Below are 21,329 nucleotides of genomic sequence, written 5' to 3'. Positions count from 1 at the left end.
ATGTATTGTTTTCTTGCAAACCAGCTTTAACTCAGCTCCTGGTAATACACTATCTTTGCTATCTGCTATCAATCCCATCATGCATTAGAAGAGCATTACAACTGTAGATTGTACTATAATTAGTTGTGGACAGCAGTGCAATCAATCCTTCTCTCTATATTCTCCTAAATAAGGTAAGAGACTATAAGAATGTAGTTATGGAGTCTGAGCTGTGAGCGTCCTCTCCACTGTTGTGTCAGAGGAACTCTCTGCTCTATGGTTTTTAGTAACAGAAGTTTCTTCTGTGGAAAACCTGTGTGGTACAGTCCGTCATACAGGAGATCACATTAGATCTTGGAACATTCATTATTAGAGATGAGCGAACACTATTCGAAACAGCCGTTTCGAATAACACACTCCCATAGAAATGAATGGAAGCAGCCGGCAAGCAGACTTTGCTATGGCTACGTCCATTCCTTTCTATGGGAGCGTGCTATTCAAAACGGCTGTTTCGAATAGTGTTCGCTCATCTCTATTCATTATATATTTTATCTGAACAGAGTGAGAGTCACAAGGCTTTGCTTCATCGGTGGCAGTAAAATGACACTTACCATTGTTCTGTTCAGTCATTAGGTTGTGTTTGGCCTTTACAGAAGCCTCAAAGTTATCCAAGTTCTCTCGTTCATATTCCTTAACATCTGCAGCAACTCGCTCCAGGATGTCATCTGGTGAAGGAGAACGACTTCGGGCACTACTCTGGGGACTGCTCGGCTCAGAGTTAACAGACATATTGCTGTCTTCCTTTAGGTATTTCTACAGTGACAAACAAAACCAGGAAGCAATTAGATCTCATCCAACTCAAGTATTTAATACTGAATATATTTACTTACTTTGAAGTCTTAAGGATATTTGTCACAATTGTGGTGGGGGGTTTATTTGCAACTCTGGTGCATTTTAGACACCTAATCCTGGTTCTGTGCCTCACTTGCTACTTTTTGCAAAAGTAGGTGGAGAAGGACAGGCTGGGGATTGTTTCAGCGCAATATATTAATTATAACTCCACCAGAAACCTGGGAGAGAGTTAGAGAAAATCTACGACACTTACTGACCGACATAGAACGTCCTCTGTCTTCTACCAGGAAGTCAGACATTCTTTCCCTTCACAGACCAGTGTTTCTCTAAAGTGGTCAGAACCTCAGTAACCCCCTCCCCTTGGCAGTTCACCCCGCAATAGCTAAGCTCTCCAAGACTACTAGCCAGCCTTTAGCGGACTCCGCCTCTCTTGACGATTCCTCCAACAAGAGGGTGGACTATCTCACCAAGGTGGCCTTCACAGCAGCTGGCTCTTACCTGCGGCCTGCCTTCACCGCTCCTTGAGTCAGTAAGTACCAAACAGGGACTCTCGGGATGAACAGGTCTGGCTTTTGGGGGGGGGGGGGGCCACACGGTGGCTCAGTGGTTAGCACTGCAGTCTTGCAGCGCTGGAGTCCTGGTGTTCAAATCCCGCCAAGGGCAGAAAACCATCTGCAAGGAGTTTGTATGTTCTCCCCATGTTTGCATGGATTTCCATCCCATATTCCAAAGACATACTGATAGGGAAAAATGTACATTGTGAGCTCTATGTGGGGCTCACAATCTACATAAAAAAAATTAAAAATAATAAAAAAAAGCTATAGACAAGGGAGAGGATGGGCTTATTTGTGACGAAACCGAGGACCAACAGAGATATTACGGCTTATCCAAGGCACGGAGCAGACCAGGAGATCTGTAAAGGTTGAACCGAGGCCTATAAAGGGGGATTCGTAGACCGGATCAGGGGTCTCCAAGAAAGCGGAGATGAAATATATGAAAAAAAAAAAAAAAAAGATTGCCAAGCATTAATGCCAAAACTACCTTGCATCCTTAACCCCTTAAGGACGCAGGGTACTTCGGGCTTTAAGGCTCAGACCCTGTTTTTCAAATATGACGTCTTTTACTTTATGTGAGATTAGCTTCATAATGCATTTACCTATCCAGGTGATTCCAAGACTGTTTTTTCGTGACACTTTGTACTTTATGTTGGTGGTAAATTTTGGTCATTATACTTTGCGTTTGTTTGTTAAAAAACGGACAATGTACTGAAAATTTCATAAAATTATCGATTTTGAAAGTTTATGTTATTCTCGTGAAAACACAGACAGTCCTATCACACAAAATTCTTCCTAATTAACATTTCCCATATGTCTACTTTATATTGGCATTGTTTCTTCAATGTCTTTTTACTTTTCTAGGATGTTAGAAGGCTTATAACTTTAGTAGCAAATTGTCAGATTTTCAAGAAAATTTCAAGATTTTGTATTCTAGGGACCTATTTAGTTGTGAAGTGACTTTGAGGGGCCTATATAATAGAAAACTCCCATAAATGACCCCATTTTTGAAACGGTAGTCTTCAAACTATTCAAAATTGTATATAGGAACTTTATTAACAGTTTAGGTGTTCCACAGGAATTAATTCAAAATGAAGGTGAAATTTCCAAAAGTCACTTTTTTATGCACATTTTCCATTTCAAACCACATTTTTCCGTAACAATGAAGGGGTTAACAGCAAAACATACCATAATATTTATTTCTGTGATTCTGCAGTTTGTAGAAATATCCCATATGTGGCCCTTCTGTGCAACGTGACTCAATACGTGTCCTCAGAAATCAAAGAGCACCTTTAGGGATTTCGGGCAGCAATTTCATTAGGATGGTTTTTAGATACCATGTTGCATTTACAGAGCCCTAGAAGTACCACAATAGTGGGAAACCTCCAAAAGTGACCCCATTTTGGAAACTGCACCCCTCAAAGAATTTATCAGGGGGTGTAGTGAGTATTAGTATCCCAGACGTGAATGCACAGCGGATGGTGAAGAGGTAATATGTAAGCGGTGTGGTGGACATTGGGAGCACCAAATTCCCTACTATGTCAAAATAGCTCCTATGATTGGGAGGGTCACTTTGGGGGTCTCTTCTATTGTTTTTTCTCTTGTAAGCTGCAAAACTGGTCTGTACCCTGACATACGCCCGCACCACTTATATATTCCCCTTCTGACGCATTTGGCGATTTTGGGGGGCTTTTTGTCTTCACATTATTCAAGCTATATATTTTTATTTTTGTGGTGACGTGGCCATATGAGTGCTTGTATTTTTCCGGGATATGATTCATTTTGTAATGACACCATTTTTGGGTGCCTATAGCTTATTGGCTATTTTTTATTAACTCTTTTTTTGCTGGATAAAAAAAAAAAAAATCAATCAATTCTGGCATTGCATTTTACTTTTTAAATGTTTTTCCACATGGTGTACAGCATAAGTATCATGTGAACTTTATTCTGCGGGTTGGTACGGTTACGGCGATACCTCATTTATAGGTTTTTTTTATGCGTTAGTAATTTTGCGGAACAAAAACCCATTTGGGGACATAAATCAATGTTTTTTGCATCGCCATCTTCTGAGATGCGTAACATTTTTATTTTTCGATTGACAGAATTGGTTGAGGGCTTATTTTTTGCGAGACAACCTGTGCTTTTCATTGGTACTATTTTGGTGTAGATATGACTTTTTGATCACTTTTTATAGCATATTTATTAAGGTGAGATGGCAAAAAATCATTATTTCCGGTGTTTTTTTTCTCGACATTTACCATATAGGTGAAATAATGTTTTAGTTTTATGGTACAGGTTGTTACGGACACGGCGATACCAAATATGCATTGTTTTTATTATTTTTTAGGTGTTTTTTTTTTTTAATAACTCATTTGCTATAGAAAAGGGGAATTTTGGGGCTTTATTAATTAATTAATTTATTTCACACACTTTATTTATTTTTTACACTTTTTTCACATTTTTTATTTGTCCTATTAGTGTACTTGAACCAGCAATACTCTGATTGCTGGTCCAGTACTATAGCCTGCAATACACGTGTATTGCAGGCTATATAGGAAGTGTGTCTCTGCAGACGCAGAGACACACTTCCGGGCATCACGACAGGACAGCAAGGATCCAACCAGGTAAGCAGGGGTCCTAGCAGCCCGGGGTCACTAACCAGACCCCGGGCTACATAAAATTCATCAGGGTACCCCCCGATCTCGCCGCGGGGGGTGCCCAGGGGGGGGGGTGATGTGACCGAAAACGCTCCCGATGTCGCGGACATGTGTCCGCGGCAGCGGGAGGGTTAATACCGCCGATCGGAGCGGAGCTCCGACCGGCAATTCACTGGGGCAGCTCGTCCAGGCCCTCGGCTGTGTAATGCAGCCGAGTGCCGGGTGTAATGGCGCCGGCACAGAAGCTGTGCCGGCGCCATTACTGGTCAGTAATAGTACTGACCTGAGCGCGAACGTGCTACTTGCCAGGACGTACTATTACTGACCAGAGCGTTAAGGGGTTAAAGGATTAGATTCATTTATGCTCATTGCATTGTCCACCTTTAATTAAAAATAGAAAATAAACATCATGATTAACTTGTATTCACTTTCATACTCACTTCTACAATAGCAAGTCTTTGCTGTCGTCTTTGTTCAATTAAAGCTTCTTCATCTTCTTCTTCCACATCATAATCTTCAAGACTATAAAGAATGCACAGTCACATTTTAGAACATTTAGTACAGCTGATTTAGACAATTGAAAGGGGATGTATCAGTATTATATATATTTTTTTTTACTGCTGAATAAAACCAATTTTTTTCTACTCCATTTTTTTTTTTTTTTTTTAATTCTCAGCATAAAATAAACATTTCTTTTTAAAAACTGTTTATTTTCGGTTGACACTTTCAATTTAAAGGGGTTGTCCACTTTCACACCAATATTGACAAACAAATGTACAATAAAAAGATATACAATTTTCCAATATACTTTCTGTATCAATTCCTCACAATTTTCTAGATCTGTGCTTGCTGTCATTCATTCTGTTACTTCTAGAGTATAAAAGCCTGACCATGGTCATGTGATTTACAGTCCATGGTCATGTGATGAGTACACAGTTGCACAACTCGTTACAGTCACAGCACAATATTCAGACATCTGCCTGGTGATCAGCTGTGCACCTGTGTGCTCATCACATGACCATGGACCGTAAATCACATGACCATGGTCAGGCTTTTATCCTTTAGTAACAGAATGAATGACAGCAAGCAGAGATCTAGAAAACCGTGAGGAATTGATACAGAAAGTATATTGGAAAATTGCATATCTTTTTATTGTACATTTGTTTGTCAATATTGGTCTGAAAGTGGCCAACCCCTTTAAGGAGTGCCAGTCTTTTCATTTAACTTATCAAGATAAGCTGCCTTTGTACATGAAGAGTAACACTACTTCCATTGTATGACTTGTATTCTGCATTTTTTAGCAGCTTCCCCACCGCATGGTAGATCTGAAATTTCCAATCTTTCCTAACTTTTTAGGTGGAGACTAGCTGCCATACAGAGTACCCAGAGAATAGAGTATGAATCTGCTCTATATCTGTCGCTCTCAGATATAGCCCCAGAAGAACAAGTATTACTGACCTGTACTGATGTGAATAAACTGCTAAGGTTGTGCTAGAAAGCTCTAGGGCCAGAACAAAAGCTATCTAATCTCCATCCAGACTGTCTGATTACAGTGCTGGACGGTATAGCTGCAGGCATTAAATATTTATATATAATCTTATACTTCAGTGTTTTTTGAATGCCTGAATTATACCCTGCCCACTAAATCCTGGACTTGCCATAACAATAGGTTAACTGGATTTTATTTAAGGATTGTTTAAATAAACTTTTAAATAATTTACAAATACATTTTCATACTTTTCATCTGAAGATTCCTGTTCCACCTTCATCCCTTCAGAAAGGCTTCCTTTAAATTTATCTTCCTTATCTTTGCTTCTACTTCTCCTTCTTCGGCTTCGTCCTCCACGGGAATGTGATCTCCTCCTAAGACGTGATCTACTTCTTCTGCCCCTATCTCTGTTGAAAGGAAAAGCAACAGGAGAGATTTAACGACACTGTAAACGTTTTGGAAGATTCATCTAAACAATGCACATTTGCATAGTGGGGCAGGGACTTCATAAATATGGTAGCTCTTTTCAGTGGGGGGGTCAACAGAATCCGTATAGAAACATATAGGCACACAATTGGATATGCCTGTGACAAACATTTTGTATAAGGTTTTAAAGTGCTTTACTCCTGTCCTTCATTCCATCTCTAGGCTGTATAAAATCCCTGACAAATGTTATGCAATATAACTAAGTATATTTACATTACAATTATATTTATAATTCACACAGGCTTTAACAATTGTGAGATGCTTTAGACCATAGAACACACCCAGTTTTATATTTAAAAAAAATAAAAAAAATCAGACTAATTTAAAAACTTACCTGGTGTTCAGAGTACAATTTTTGAAGGGACATGATTTTTACAGAATAAAATAGCTTTTGCATGTGTTCTATTAACATTTACTCCACTGTAGAAACTGTTTGACATTGACTCATCCAAGCAGAAAATTGTGTATTTTAGACAGTATTATGTAAATCTACAGACTCTTATGTACCCCTTTATGACACAGTTGAATGTTCCTTATATTACAAACCCCTACAATCAGTACCTACAATAACCACATGAGATGTGGGGCATTCTGTTCCCTCCTCGGTTAACCAAGGCTCCAGCAATACACCCCATCAGGAAGTTGAAAGTGATGTGTACATTGCTTTAAAGTTTTCCGTCCTATCCTTCAAGAATCAGACATATCATTGTGAGGCAAAGAAATAGAAAAAAAACAAAACTATGTAGCTATGAACTGCTGCACAGTTTTCTCCATGGTAGGAGATGAATGCAATGTGCGCAATATTCGGCTTCTCTGGCTGCTCTGCATTTAACAGATTAGTGTTAGGGAAAGAACTGCACAGACCTCTTAATGGTAGGGCAAAGTGCTTTGGGAATGCATTACACGATCATTAAAAAAGTGGCCATCAATGTATTCCAAAGGACTTTTTAACAAGATTTGTTTCAAATGGTCTAAAATAGACAATATACTGCTTTAATTGAGTATCATTGCTTGGGGGGGGGGGGGGAACAACCCTCAACCTCATATACATACCTTCTGTGAGGAGATCGGCTTCTTCTCCTGGGTGATCTGCTACGTCTGAGGGGTGAACGTGACCTCCTTCTTCCAGGAGACCTGCTTGAACGTCTTCTAGAAGGTGACCAACGAGAAGGGCTGGCGTCTTTGACTCTCTCATGTCTTGTAATGGCGTCTTCTCTGACTCTTGCTCTAAACAAACATAGTGGTTTACTACTATTTTCTATTCAGAATATTTAGTATGAAAAAATTCAGAATGTTAAAATAGCCACTCTGACTTTGATAATCAAATTGGAAATTGTGTATCGGTTGTTGGATTTTAACACATTTGATCTATTGTTCACTATATCAGTCATACAAGCTCAGCTTACCCTAAAGGGAATCTGTCAGGGCGCTTTGGGATACTAAACCATCCAGAGGTCCTTATGGAGCGGGGTTTTAGTGTCCCAGATAACCCTGTAATAAAGCCATCAGTGCCAGCAATAAAACAGCTGTATACTAACTCTGCTGCTGTATTCCCCACACTGATGCAGTTCTTCACTGCAACCAGAGGAGTATACTGCAGCTTCAGTGTGCATGTCCTGTACCTCTGGAATATGCACAGTGAAGCCAGAAGGAACGTCGTCGACTTCACAGAAGAACTGCGCAGACTCTGGGTGTACCAAAGATGAGCCCAATGAGACTCCTCCGACTCATCTCTAGGTGTGTATATATATATATATATATATATATATATATATTTATTTTATTTTTTTTAATTGTGGGCACGGTATATTTGCATGGCGACTGTTGTACAAGCTGAAAAATTCAGCTAAAGGAATCTGAATTTTTCTGCTTCACCAAATTCTGCCACAAAATCTGATGCATAATTTGCAAATTACGCACGGACCAGGCAGTACTTCCCTGTCTACCACTCACTTCAAAGAGAGTTATCAGGCGGAATCCACCCAAGGATCGAACATAACGCTTATTTTTTTCCATTAGCTGAAAAAAAAACAAAAAAAAAAAAAACAGTGTCTGCCTCCCATTGAAACGAATGGGAGACGGATTTTGGAACCAATTTTCATATGGAACCCACTTCTGAGAGAGGAATAACTGACAGCAAGTCCTGACCATTAGGCCAGGAGTTACCAAAATGACAATGTGTATGTTGTTACTGTAACATTCCTAGGCGAATGGGAGCTACAGAAACTGCATAGTACAACAGGTTTTTCGCTGCTCTACACTTATAAAAACAGTATAGTTTAATGTGCTTTGCAGTTTTTGGTTTCCCCCATTCACGTCTATGAGTTACAGAAACTGCGTAGAGCAGTAGCCAATTATTCCAATCTCAGCAATAATTTGCCAAGATAGGAATAACCCATTAAAGCTGCATCTTCATTTGTCCTATGCAGCAATATAAATGTCATTTTTGAATCATCTTTAAAGGGGCTCTATCATTGGGAAATGTCATTTTTAACTATTCAAATCCTTGCATAGGCTTTAGAAAGGCTATTCCACACCTACCTTTAGTATGTAAATTGCCTCAGTGGTTTTTGAATAAGTCCGTTTTTATTCACATGCTAATTAGACTCAGTGCACCATTGTGCACCCTCTTTGTTGTTGTTTCCTATGGGTGTATACAGCACAGGCTGCAGCTGATGACTCAGCTTCCTGTTTGCACACACATAGGAGATAATAGAAGAGACGAGTGCTGCTGGGAACGTCCTGTGCTGGCTGGAAGCTCATTAGAATATGAATAAAAATGGACTTATTCAAAACCACTGAGGCAATTTACATACTAAAGGTAGGTGTGGAATAGCCTTTCTAAAGCCTATGAAAGGATGTGATTAGTTAATGACTTTTCCCAATGATAGAGCCTCTTTAATACAAAGATAATATTCAGTTTATTTCTACTTGATACATCAATAGTTTTACCTAGGAGAAGATAGTCGTCTTCTCTCTGGTTCACGTCGTTTTCTCTCTACAGATTTACTTTTCGCTCTCCTACTTGGGGACAGAGCTCGAGAAGGGGATTGTTTGGTCTTTTTATCATGAATGAATGGAGATCTACTGTGCCTTGATGTCCTATCACGTTGCTTAGGAGAAAGACTTCTTGCTTTTGGACTACGTGCTGGTCGTCTGCCTGGAGAGCGGTTTTCTTTTCCTGACGAAGCATCTTTTGATGGTGATTTAACAGGTTTTTTGTCTCTTTCTGCATCAGATCGTCTTAGTTTACGTTCCTTTGACCTTGATCTCCTTTCCTTTGACTTACTTCTTCTGGGTACAGGGGACTTTGACTTCCTATTACGATCCCTAGTTCTGCTCTCACTAGCTATAGGAGATTTCTTTTGGTCTCTGGACCTTACTCTATCATCTGAGGGAGAGATAGATTTCCTGTTTTTTTCTGGGGATTGTCTGCGCAAAGGTGGAGACTTCTTCACTTGATCTTGGGATCTATTTCTTTTAGAAGGACTTTTAGATTTCCTTCTCTCCTTAGACTTACTTCTAGGTACTTTTTCTTTAGGAGTTTCAGAGATGACTTTAGTTTTTTTCTTTTCTGACTTGTGCTTGGTCTTCTCTTTAGACTTACTCCTACTCCTTCTTTTAGAAACAGTCTTTGGATCGATTTCCGGCTTTCCCTTTGCATTTGACTTGATTGATGCTCTCTTTCCATTTCGAATCTTGTCATTGATCTCTCCCTCCTCTTCAGAACCAGAATTGTATCCCTGCAATATTAAACCCATGCCAGATTGCACTTTACCTTCCATTAATTCATTGTCAAGCTCTGCTTTGATCATAGCTCTTTGCTTTTCTAAGTCTTCCAACAAAGCAAAGTCTTCCAGTTTTGCTCTCTTTGATGGTGAATTATCATCTTTGTCAGTATCTCCCATCTCTTTTCGCTTGTGCTTCTTATGTTTGTGTTTATGTTTGTGTTTTTTGTCCTTATCTTCTTCAGAAGAATGCTTGTGTTTTTTGTGCTTACTCCGATGCTTATGTTTCTTTTTTTTATGTTTACTGTGCTTAGTCTGAGGCTGATCATCTTCAGAGACCTCGCCATTTTCATCAATGCCACTTTTACCCGATGTGTCAACATCATCCATACTGCAAACAGAACAAAAAGATGAGAGCAATATTTATCAACTTGATAATAAAGAACGTCTAATACAGCTTATTTACAATAAATATTTGAGAACAATATATTCAATATATAGTTCAATATATAGAAAGCAGAATTTCTGTCTTAACAGTTTATGGCATTCTGTAGAATAAATGCTTTCCACCTTGAGAGGAAAACTACATAAGCAAATTCACAGCCAGAATGTGGACCACAGAGGTCAAAGACGAGGCCCTGCATGAGTATAGCCCTCTTCACTTAAAGGGATTGTCCAGTTTTAGAAAACCTTGATGAATTGATAAAGAAAACCTGTTGGTCTTTTCATTAGACAAGCAATAACATTTATTTGCCAAATCTCTGCTAGGTGCCATGTATTTGAATACTTCCAGGGGTTAAAAATCAGTCCGTAGACATGTGATGGAAACACAGGTGCACGGCTTGTTACCAGGCAGATGTCTGATTTTCGATCTTTATCAATTGATTAACATATAATGAAGAAATCACAATCACAGTACAGACTCAGATACACGATAGTGGACTGTGCCACAGTCAGACTGTACTTTATCACTTGGGCTACATGGTCACAGCAGCTGTCAAACAGTATAACTAAGAGTACATGGTCACACAGTAGTAGCGGTAAGCTGCTGAAACTTTATCCACTTGCGGCCGCCAGTAACTGCATGTTTACGCCGTATAATTGTGCAATCATTGGCAGCCAGATGCAGGCAGGGTTTCAGCAGAATACAGCTGCCACTGCCTCCACTCCTTAGCTATATATATTCCACTATATATATGGAAGAAGTTACAATAATGGTTCCCTGCATAAATAACTTCATATTGTTTATGCCTGTATATTATTAGTATTACTTCAAATTTCATGGCTAAAAATACTCCTCAAAAATGTCAAGAGGAGTACCTTAACCCTAGTGCAACCTCTGAGTGTAAACATTATTTCTCCTTTTAAAGCTTTTATACTAATTTAAACTTACTGCTGGCCTCAAGTAAGGCTAAGGCCCCACGATGCGGAAACACAACATTTTCGTTGCAGATTTCGGTGCGGTTTTTTGAGCCAAAGCCAGTAATGGATTAAGCGAAAAGTTGAAGTGTAAGTGCTGCCTGTATATTTCCAGTTTCTTTTGTCGCCAATCCAGGCTTTGGCTTAAAAAACCACAACAAAAAAAGCTGTGTTTCCACAACATGGGGCCTTACCCTTAAGAGTCTTTTAAATGGTGCAGCCTGGGCCTCCTGGTGCAGCCACGTATTGCAGGGATCCAGGCAGTTGGATCGAGTTCTAATCAGAAATGTAAGAATTCTACTACTGATACTGTGAACCTCCACCAAATAGAAACAAGCCTTTTCAATCTTAAAGGAATATCATTATGGTACAGCTGTGCTCCACTGTTTTCATTGCATCACAATAACAAAAATAGCGTGGCTGAATGTGCTATGCTGTTTCAGTAGCTTCCACTCTCATTGGAGTTAGAGGAATAACTTAGAGCCACACTGCTTTGGTATTTCTGTAAGGTCCAACTTAGGTGCTGCACTGATGCACTATGGTTGTACGGCGGTGCTTCCTTAGTAGATTGCAGAGCTATGATGCTCAGGGATTGTTGACATCTGCACCCGGTCTCCGTTTAGATAGGTTTCCGTTTCCTGCCCGAAACTGGGAAGGAAACGGAAACCTGCAGCCATTTTTCAAACCCATTCATTTGAACTGGTTTGAATAGTATCCGGCCGTGAGCGCTGGTGCAACTGGGACTAAATATACCAGCCCCAGTTACAGAGGAAATCAGTGCAACCAAATACCTTTAGCAGTGTTTTGAGTAATTTCTGGGTTTCTCTGGGAGCTCCTGGCATCTTCTACATTTGTTTCTATGGGTAGCTTCCTGTTCTGTTTTCCTACAACTACCATGCTGCATTGTGCTTCACTCAGAGCTGACTCACACCACCTCCCTCTTCCTGTTTCCCTAGCTAGCCCACCCATTGCTAGCCCTTTCCAACTAACTCAGCCCATTCTCCTACCCCATCGTATTTTACCTGTCTTCTGGTCTAGATCTTCTGGGCACGTGAGATCACTTCCTTCCATGGGGCCAGCTCCTCGTCTCAGTGACATCAGTAAAGCAGAAGTGCCGACATGCGATGCAACCAGCCCTCCAGCTCTAATGCTCAGGTGGCCTCAGGAGAAGATGGCCTAACAGAAGGAAGTGATCTCCCGTGCCCAGAAGATCTGAGCAGGAAGACAGGCAAGTATGATGGTGACATTCTGTTTCCGGAAATGGAACCTAAAATAAAATTAGTACGCTATTTATTCTACATGGCACATGCCATAAACCTTAAAATTCAAATGAGAATATTGAGGTTTTCTGAGCATCTTACTTCTCAAAAACTGATCATAAAGTTACCTGCAAACTGGATTTAACACCTTCCTGATGCAGGAAATTTTCGACTTTCCACTTCCAAAGCTTTTTAATTTTTTTCATTCACAGAACCATATAAGGGCTTAAATTGGACCTTTCACGTCCTCAACAATGTGTAGTATTATAAACAGAAAAAGCTGACTGGGCTGTGAGAAATGCCCCCTCTTACAGTACAAGTCTATGTCAGGTGGGTGTTCCTCACAACCAAGAGATGATGCTAGGAAGTGTTGAATTCAGAAGAGATCTGTGGCTGATTCAGAGGCCAGATGGGTTTGTGCAGATAAAGGCATAATGAGAAAGATTTCCACCAGACAAATTCATCAGATTAACACTAGAAGTCCCAGGCATTTCGAGCTCCCATTTGAAGCAATGGTAGAAATGTTAAATGACCCCTCTCTGGGAATTCTAGTGGTAAAAGAGCAACTGCTAAAGTACCATTAGAAAGCATCACACAACTGCTGGTGCCTCCAGAGTTCCACAAACCTCAAAGTGTAGGACCCTTATGCAGTTATGCATAAATCTACCATTCAGCCACTTCTAAACAATGCTCACAAGAAGAAACGGTTGCTGCGGGCCCAGACATACGTGAAGACTGACATTCTTAAACAGTCTCGTTTACTGAAGATTGCCGTGCAAACCTGGATAATCCAGATGGATGTAGTAGTGGATGGCCACCATAGCCCTTACAATATCAGAGTGAATCACTGTTAAAAATACAGTCAGGGCTGGTAAGAATGTGGCCCGCCGGTGGAAGTCCTCCCACCCTCCAGTGCTGCATGATTGGATCAGATCAGTGAATGTCTCTCTGCCTCTTAAAAAATGGATATTTAAGCATAGGGATAAAGAGACTAAATTCCACGGTACTTGGGACAAATGGATAGCATACCCCCCCATCTCAGATTAGCCCCGTACTATGACTAAATGATTTGTGTTTGTCCCATGGTCCTATTTGGAAGGGTATGAGTGTATGCGTATGTCGGTGTGGAGTTTACGGGGGTGGTCCGTTGAAGGTGTGTGTGTGTGGGGGGGGGGGGGCGCCGGTTGGTTATTGTTTACTGTGTACTCTTTTTCAATGTTTTGGTATATATATATATATATATATATATATATATATATATTTTATCCTTCTCTTCATGTAGCTATTTGGACTTTCACCCAGATCTATTCTTTACGGACAGTTGACACCAGTCTCCCCTAGGGTCTGGCTTTTGTATCAGTTTCCAATCTGTGCTGTATTGGGCGGACTTCATCTATTTGGGGCCCTGCGAGGCCTCCTATTTTTTATGTCTTATGTCCTTTCTTTGATCCTTTAATAAAGTTTTGTTGATTTTAAAATAATACTGTGGGGAATTAACATTTGCAATGGGATCTCAATACCAAATCGCATTTTCAACAGTGAATCACTCCAGATATGTAAGGGTTATCATAAAGATTTTGGTATCATTGTAAAGATGAGATTCTCATCTTTAAAACGAATCCAAAATCATCTTCAGACCAGTTCTGAGATATCGGCATTAGTAATAAGAACGTATTAAGATATGTGATTGGCTACAGAAGTTCCAGCCTGGGAGGACGTATAGCTACGTGGTTGGCAGGGAAAAGGTTAAAGAAGGGATACTATATTAACATGTAATTCTACCTGTTAAAGGGGCTCTATCATTGGGAAAAGTCATTTTTAAATAATCACATCTTTGCATAGCCTTTAGAAAGGCTATTCCACATCTACCTTTAGTATGTAGATTGCCTCAGTGGTTTCTGAAAAAGTCCGTTTTTATTCATATGCTAATTAGACTGGTGCACGATGAATCGTGCACCCCTTTGCTATTGTTTGCTATGCACAAGCTGCTGCTGATGGCTCAGCTTCCTGTTTACACACACACACACACACACACACACAGGAGATAAAAAAAAAAAAAAAAAAAGAGACGAGTGCTGCTGGGAATTTCCTGTGCTGGCTGCAAGCTCATTAGTATATGAATAAACCGGACTTATTCAGAAACCACTGAGGCAATTTACATACTAAAGGTAGGTGTGGACTAGCCTTTCTAAAGCCTATGCAAGGATGTGATTAGTTAAAAATGACTTTTCCCAATGATAGAGCCCCTTTGAAATGTTTTTGATTGAAATAGCTTTTGATTGCAGTAAATGTGACCTCTTAATGTTCTAAATTCAACAAATGCCAATTTTCAGCTCTTTGCAACCTATAAAAGGTTTAGAAACTGTTGTGCATAATAATTCGAAACAGTGGATTTTGACTTCTTAATTTGTGAAAAGAAAATGTTATTGGGAGGTTTGTCCTATAAAATTTGATTTATATTCTAATGGTTGAAGATTTGAACATTATACTTTCTGTCAATCATTTAGAATAATCAGAGAAAATAGAATTTGAAACAAGGTGAAATAAAATGTAAAAAGTTTGCCGCCAGGGCCGTCATCCCGCGACATTGGTGGAGCTCTACGCCACCCTCGATGCTTGAATTCTTACAGGAATTTCTCCTCATGCGGAGAATGGAGGCTCTGGTCGCGGAGGACTCTCCCGACTCCTCCCGGTTTGATCAGCTCTGGCGGCCCTGGGTGATCTTTCAGGAATCTTCTGCTTTCTCGTCTTTCTTCCTTGACTAGTCTCTGGCTGCTCTTTCCTTTCCCTCCCCCTCCTTGACTACCCTCCCTTTTGTGGCTGTCTTGTCGTTGTGTTGGTCGTTTTTGTCCCCGTATAGTGGTTGTCGCTGTATTTCCCTTCCCACCGTTTTTTCTTTTTGCTCTCCTAATGTGGCCTGGTTTTGGCCTGTTTCTGTTATTTTCCTTCCCTTATTTTTGTGTTTACGCGCCCCATGTGGTCTTTTGAGTTGTGGGCTCCCCCCCCCCATTTATGCTGTTTGGGGCCTGCGTGCCTGGTTTGATGACCCTTGTTTCTTTCCTGTATTTTATTCTGTTGTACTGTAAAAATATCAATAAAACCCGATTACACATAAAATGTAAAAAGTTATCAATGCGAGAATGCAGAGAGAAATAAAATGTGAGGGTTTTTGTACTTTTAATATGACTGTTGGGAGGTTTAGGCCTTTTAGGCCTAGCATCAAGTATTCCTAGGATAGCCAATACTGCTGTCTCTCATAGGGTTCAGGTGACGGACCACCACAGGTCTGATACTTATGACGGATTCTGTGGGGCCCGGTCATCAGTGTCAAAAACATCACAGTGTTCAATTATTTCAGGCAAGGAAACAGCACATGAATGTATCCACTTGAATGGGTGCCTGCATTTGAGCGCTCCCCATTGAAATCAATGGGAGGCTTTTTTCCCTATTGCTTTTAATGGGTAGCACTCGTATGCCGGCACCCATTCAAGTCAATGGGAACTGGTTTTATACGCGCTCATTCTGAACGTGTTTTACGTTCAGAATGAGCGGAGCGTATACTCCGTGTGAAGGCTCGCTTAGAAGTCTGGCTCTCTGGCGTCAGGTTCTCCATCTGACCTGAACGGCAGAAGCCCAGAACAGATGTGAATCGAGCCTAAGCAAAGCATACACCTGACACAAGAGCATACTTTCCTCAATATTCTGTCTGTAGGACCAGATTATATTTAGATGTCTGCACTACATTTATACAGTACTAACATTTTCATCTGTGACCTTCGGTTATGTTCCCATTTGTGCTGAAAGCTGTTATATCTGATAAGAAAAACAGTTCTCCTTTTCATGGATACCTCAGTGGAATCTACTTTATGTGAACAGGGGTCCATCAGGTGACACTAGGGTCCACCATGCCTCAGACACCAGTTCTGCAGGGTAACGGCTAGCTCACATGGGGGTCTTTTAGCAGTGGATTTTGACACGGAATCCACCGCCAAAAATGGCTCCCATTGACTTCAATGGGAGCCGCTTGCTTTTTTCCACTAGCTAGTAGCAGAAAAAAGAAGCGAGCTGCCCCATCTTGCCACAGATTCCACAGCTGAATCAGCCACAGCATCCACGCCGTGAGGCTCCTGCCCATTCATTTGGGCCTAAACCAGAGCGGAATGCCGCAACAAGATGCCAGTGCACCTCACCGGCATCCTGTCGCAGCAGCCGTGATGGAACATGTACACGCAGAACTCTGTGTGAACTAGCCCTAACTGCAGAATGGCTAAATTTCATCCTCTGAAAAACCTATGTTGGGCAGAGCTGGGAAAAAGTTACAAACTCCAACTTCAAAGTAAAATATTACACAATTATTACGGCTAGGTTCACATTGGGTCAGAGTCTTGGTAGGAGGCTCCTTTAAAGAGGACCTTTCATCAGATCGGGCACAGGCAGTTCTATATACTGCTGGAAAGCCGACAGTGTGCTGAATTCAGCGAACTATTGGCTTTCCCGATCTGTGCCCCGGGTAAGGAGCTATAGATCCCGGTACCGTAGCTCTTTACAGTCAGAAGGGCGTTCCTGACAGTCAGTCAGGAACGCCCTTCTCCACAGCAGCGCCTATCACGCTGCACAGTATGAGCGGGGAGGAACGCCCCCTCCCCTCCTGATAATACTCATCTATGGATGAGCACTGAGGAGAGGGAGGGGGCGTTCCTCCCCACTCACACACTACAGTACTGTAGGTGCTGCTGTGGAGAAGGACATTCCTGATTGACTGTCAGGAACGCCCTTCTGACTGTAAAGAGCTACAGTACCGGGACCGATAGTGCTTTACCAGGGGCACAGATCGGGAAAGTCGATAGTGCGCTGAATTCAGCTCACTGTCGGCTTTCCAGCAGTATATACAACTGCCTGTGCCCAATCTGATGAAAGGTCCTCTTTAAGGATAGTCCTGTCTGACTTTTCTCTCCACCGGTTTCAGTATAAAAATGGCAAAAAAGCCAATGGACACTATAATAGTCTATGGGGCCCTCAGGTAAATGCTGCTTTGGTGGGTGGGCTCTCAGTTGTTCACCTACCATAATAATGAGAAGTATAGTTTGTATTGTTTTTGTGAATTAGAGCAGCTGTACCTCATCTCACCATAGCTGTCAGCCATTTATGGAGATACATTCAGACTGTGGAAAAGTAGGGCCCTGCTGGGAATAAGGCAGAGGATTGACTATTACACCAGCACAGCCTCCCCTTAATTCTCAGGATCAGGGGTCCCAGAGCTCAGGCCCCTACAGCCATAACGTAATAACACGTTCTAGTGGGTAAACACCCCGGGCGAGGCAGAGCTGCTCATGGCACCTTGTACTTCCCGCTCACACACCAGTTTTACAGCACAACAGTAAGTGAGGTTTCCTCATGGATAACAATACAATGACAGATGTGTCCTCTGAGGTACCAGGGGAACGAGGTAAATGCAAGAACACAAAACCACCCGCCACATCCGCCCACCAGTGTGCACACCCCTCACTACTCCAGACTGCCGCCTCCTAGCTAGTTCTCAGGTAAAGCAGCTCTGTTGTATTTACACTATGGCTGTCTCTTGTCACGAGCCCTACGTCCGCTCCACAGCATGGACACAAGCGGACTGAGCTCCACAATAGCAGCCAATTCCAGGACATAGGCCGAGCTCCAGGCCCGCTCACTAAGACCCCCGCAGTCTAAGCCCCTAAGCGCATGCTTTCTTACTCTGGATCGCGCAGCTCCGAGTCCACAGCGGCCATTTTCCTCTCAGAGCTCACAGATTCGGAGGAGACGAGGTTACAGGAGCGGAAGGGGGAAAAAATCGTCACCTCCGTAGCTACAGAGGTAACTTCCGGTAGTGGCTGGCAGTGGTTGGCAAAATGTCCTATATGCAGAATAGTCCTTTGAAACACAAGTGAAGTATTGTGTGCCCTGAAAATAGGAGACTGACAATCCATTATACAAAGTGGCCATCACATTGTAAAATATGGCTCATGTTATGTAGACTCTTACAATACATTATACGAAGTGACTATGTCATTGTAAAATATGGCTCATGTTATGTAGACTCTTACAATACATTATACGAAGTGACTATGTCATTGTAAAATATGGCTCATGTTATAAGGGCGGGGAAAGACGAAACAATCAAGGAAAAAGCATCGCTCTCGAGTAAGCAAACACACAGTGGCGCCATATAATCGCCCTCCAGCCTATTCACACTACAACAGTGCAGAGCCAAGAAAGTCTAGCCTGACAAGTTGTATCTGTGTGAGTGGTGACGAGAGATTGTGGCGCCTCATATCCTATCAGTGTCTGTATTATTCCATTGAATCTGGATGGCTAATGGGATGGGTAAAAGCTACAAAAACTAGGTGTGTCAAAATCCCACATTAGGTTACGGCCCCACGTTGCAGAAAAGCACTTTTTTTTGTTGCAGATTTTGTTGCGGTTTTTTTGAGCCAAAGCCAAGAATGGCTACATAAGGTATGGGAAATATACAGGAAGCTCTTATACTTGTTCCTTCTGCTCAATCCACTCCTGGCTCTGTCTCAAAACACCGCAACAAAATCTGCAACTGAAAAAGCTGCGTTTCCGCAATGTGGGGCTTCAGCCTAACAATAAAAACAAGCCTACAGTCATGGCCCAAAGTTTTGAGAATGACAGAAATATTATATTTTCACATGATCTGCTGCCCTCTGGTTTTTATGTGTGTTTGTCAGATGTTTTTATCACATACAGAAATAGAATTGCAATCATATTATGAGTAACAAAAGCTTATATTGACAGTTAGAATGAGTTAATGCAGCAGGTCAATATTTGCAGTGTTGACCCTTCTTCTTCAGGACCTCTGCAATTCTCCCTGGCATGCTCTCAATCAACTTCTGGACCAAATCCTGACTGATAGCAGTCCATTCTTGCACAATCAATGCTTGCATTTTGTCAGAATTTGTAGGTTTTTGTTTGTCCACTCGTCTCTTGATGATTGACCACAAGTTCTCAATGGGATTAAGATCTGGGGAGTTTCCAGGCCATGAACCCAAAATCTCTATGTTTTGTTATCTGAGCCATTTAGTTATCACCTTTGCTTTATGGCAAGGTGCTACATCATGCTGGAAAAGGTATTGTTGATCGCCAAACTGTTCTTGGACGGTGGGAGAAGTTGATCTTGGAGGACATTCTGGTACCATTCTTTATTCATGGCTGTGTTTTTAGGCAAGACTGTGAGAGAGCCGATTCCCTTGGCTGAGAAGCAACCCCACACATGAATGGTTTCAGGATGCTTTACAGTTGGCATGAGACAAGACTGGTGGTAGCGCTCACCTCGTCTTCTCCGAATAAGCTGTTTTCCAGATGTCCCAAACAATCGAAAAGGGGATTCATCAGAGAAAATGACTTTACCCCATTCCTCAGCAGCCCACTCCCTGTACCTTTTGCAGAATATCAGTCTGTTCCTGATGCTTTTTCTGGAGAAGTAGTGGCTTCTTCGCTGCCCTCCTTGAGACCAGGCCTTGCTCCAAGAGTCTCCGCCTCACAGTGCATGCAGATGCACTCCATCTGCCTGCTGCCATTCCTGAGCAAGCTCTGCACTGCTGGTAGTCCGAACCTGCAGCTGAAACACTTTTAAGAGACGGTCCTGGCGCTTGCTGGTCTTTCTTGGGCGCCCTGGAGCCTTTTTGCCAACAATGGAACCTCTCTCCTTGAAGTTATTGATGATGTGATAGATTGTTGACTGAGGTGCAGTCTTTCTAGCTGCGATACTCTTCCCTGTTAGGCCATTTTTGTGCAGTGCAATGATGTCTGCACATGTTTCTTTAGAGATAACCATGGTTAACAGAAGAGAAACAGTGATGCCAAGCACCAGCCTCCTTTTAAAGTGTCCAGTGGTGTCATTCTTACTTAATCATGACAGATTGATCTCCAGCCCTGTCCTCATCAACACCCACACCTGTGTTAATGGAGCAATCACTGAAACGATGTTAGCTGGTCCTTTTAAGGCAGGGCTGCAATGATGTGGAAATGTGTTTTGGGGGATAAAGTTCATTTTCTAGGTAAATATTGACTTTGCAAGTAATTGCTGTTAAGCTGATCACTCTTTATAACATTCTGGAGTATATGCAAATTGCCATTAGAACAACTGAAGCAGTAGACTTTGTAAAAATTTATATTTGTATCATTCTCAAAACTTTTGGTCATGAGTGTAGAATAGGTGGGATTTGTGCCTATAGATAATGATACATGCTGCTAAACCATACTCAGGTGTGCTAGCCATTATCTCCTGTGACACTCATATATACTATCTGCAGTCTTCATGGCAACACCACCCAGCACTATTATAAACGCCTAGCTGTCCTCCCTCTTATACCACCCTCTCACATCTTTGTCTAGGGGCCCTTATGGCCCCTAATGGTTTCTTGTGGGCAGTGATTTCCCTCCCATAAGGATTGATTGTTGCTGGGAGTCAGGGACTCCTGTCTTCAGAAATAACTATTATGGTAGGAGTCCCTCTACAGGTATGATTTTTGGCTGTAAATCCAGGACACAAACTGAACTCAGTTGTATGAATGCCGGGTAAGTTGATAACGTTTCCTGTCCTACCCAGCTGTAGCTGTATCATTCACTTCTCTCTATTGATGCACACGCTCCCTATGACAGCCACAGTTATCCACACGACTGTGATTCCATTATGTCAGTCAGAGTATATACTTGCATGGATGCACAAATTTGCCCTATTACAACAAACAAAACCCTAACAGATTCAGCCAAAACGCTCCCCTTGACAGTACTTGCCTGCATTTGTCTCATAAGGTTGGGCAAGGCTTCTTCAGTGCACAAACTTTATAGAGACATAGGCCGAGATTTATTATGAGGGGGATTTTTAAAGGCAGTTTTGCTGGAGTCCTCAA

At 41.7% G+C, this 21,329-nt stretch overlaps 1 protein-coding gene across 8 annotated transcripts in view; it reads right to left on the bottom strand.

Moving 5' to 3' along the window:
- Nucleotides 1–18,280, bottom strand: part of PRP4K (pre-mRNA processing factor kinase PRP4K) — a 39,274-nt gene extending 20,994 nt beyond the window's left edge. For all 8 annotated transcript variants that reach the window (XR_012715451.1, XR_012715452.1, XR_012715453.1 and 5 more), the window contains exons 1-6: nucleotides 18,148–18,280; nucleotides 8,970–10,136; nucleotides 7,071–7,244; nucleotides 5,780–5,938; nucleotides 4,483–4,564; nucleotides 591–792 (exon numbers count right to left, since the gene is read on the bottom strand). Coding sequence is in view for 1 of the 8 variants with exons in the window: in XM_075270743.1 (XP_075126844.1) it covers nucleotides 591–792; nucleotides 4,483–4,564; nucleotides 5,780–5,938; nucleotides 7,071–7,244; nucleotides 8,970–10,136; nucleotides 18,148–18,182 (1,819 nt within the window). In the remaining 7 variants the exon portion in view is untranslated. The remainder of the gene's footprint in view (nucleotides 1–590; nucleotides 793–4,482; nucleotides 4,565–5,779; nucleotides 5,939–7,070; nucleotides 7,245–8,969; nucleotides 10,137–18,147) is intronic.
- Between the last annotated feature and the right edge of the window lie 3,049 nt (nucleotides 18,281–21,329).

The sequence above is a fragment of the Leptodactylus fuscus genome, chromosome 4 (genome assembly GCF_031893055.1).
Source record: "Leptodactylus fuscus isolate aLepFus1 chromosome 4, aLepFus1.hap2, whole genome shotgun sequence".
NCBI classification, from domain to species: domain Eukaryota; kingdom Metazoa; phylum Chordata; class Amphibia; order Anura; family Leptodactylidae; genus Leptodactylus; species Leptodactylus fuscus.
This window is presented reverse-complemented; position numbering and strand designations above follow the sequence as displayed.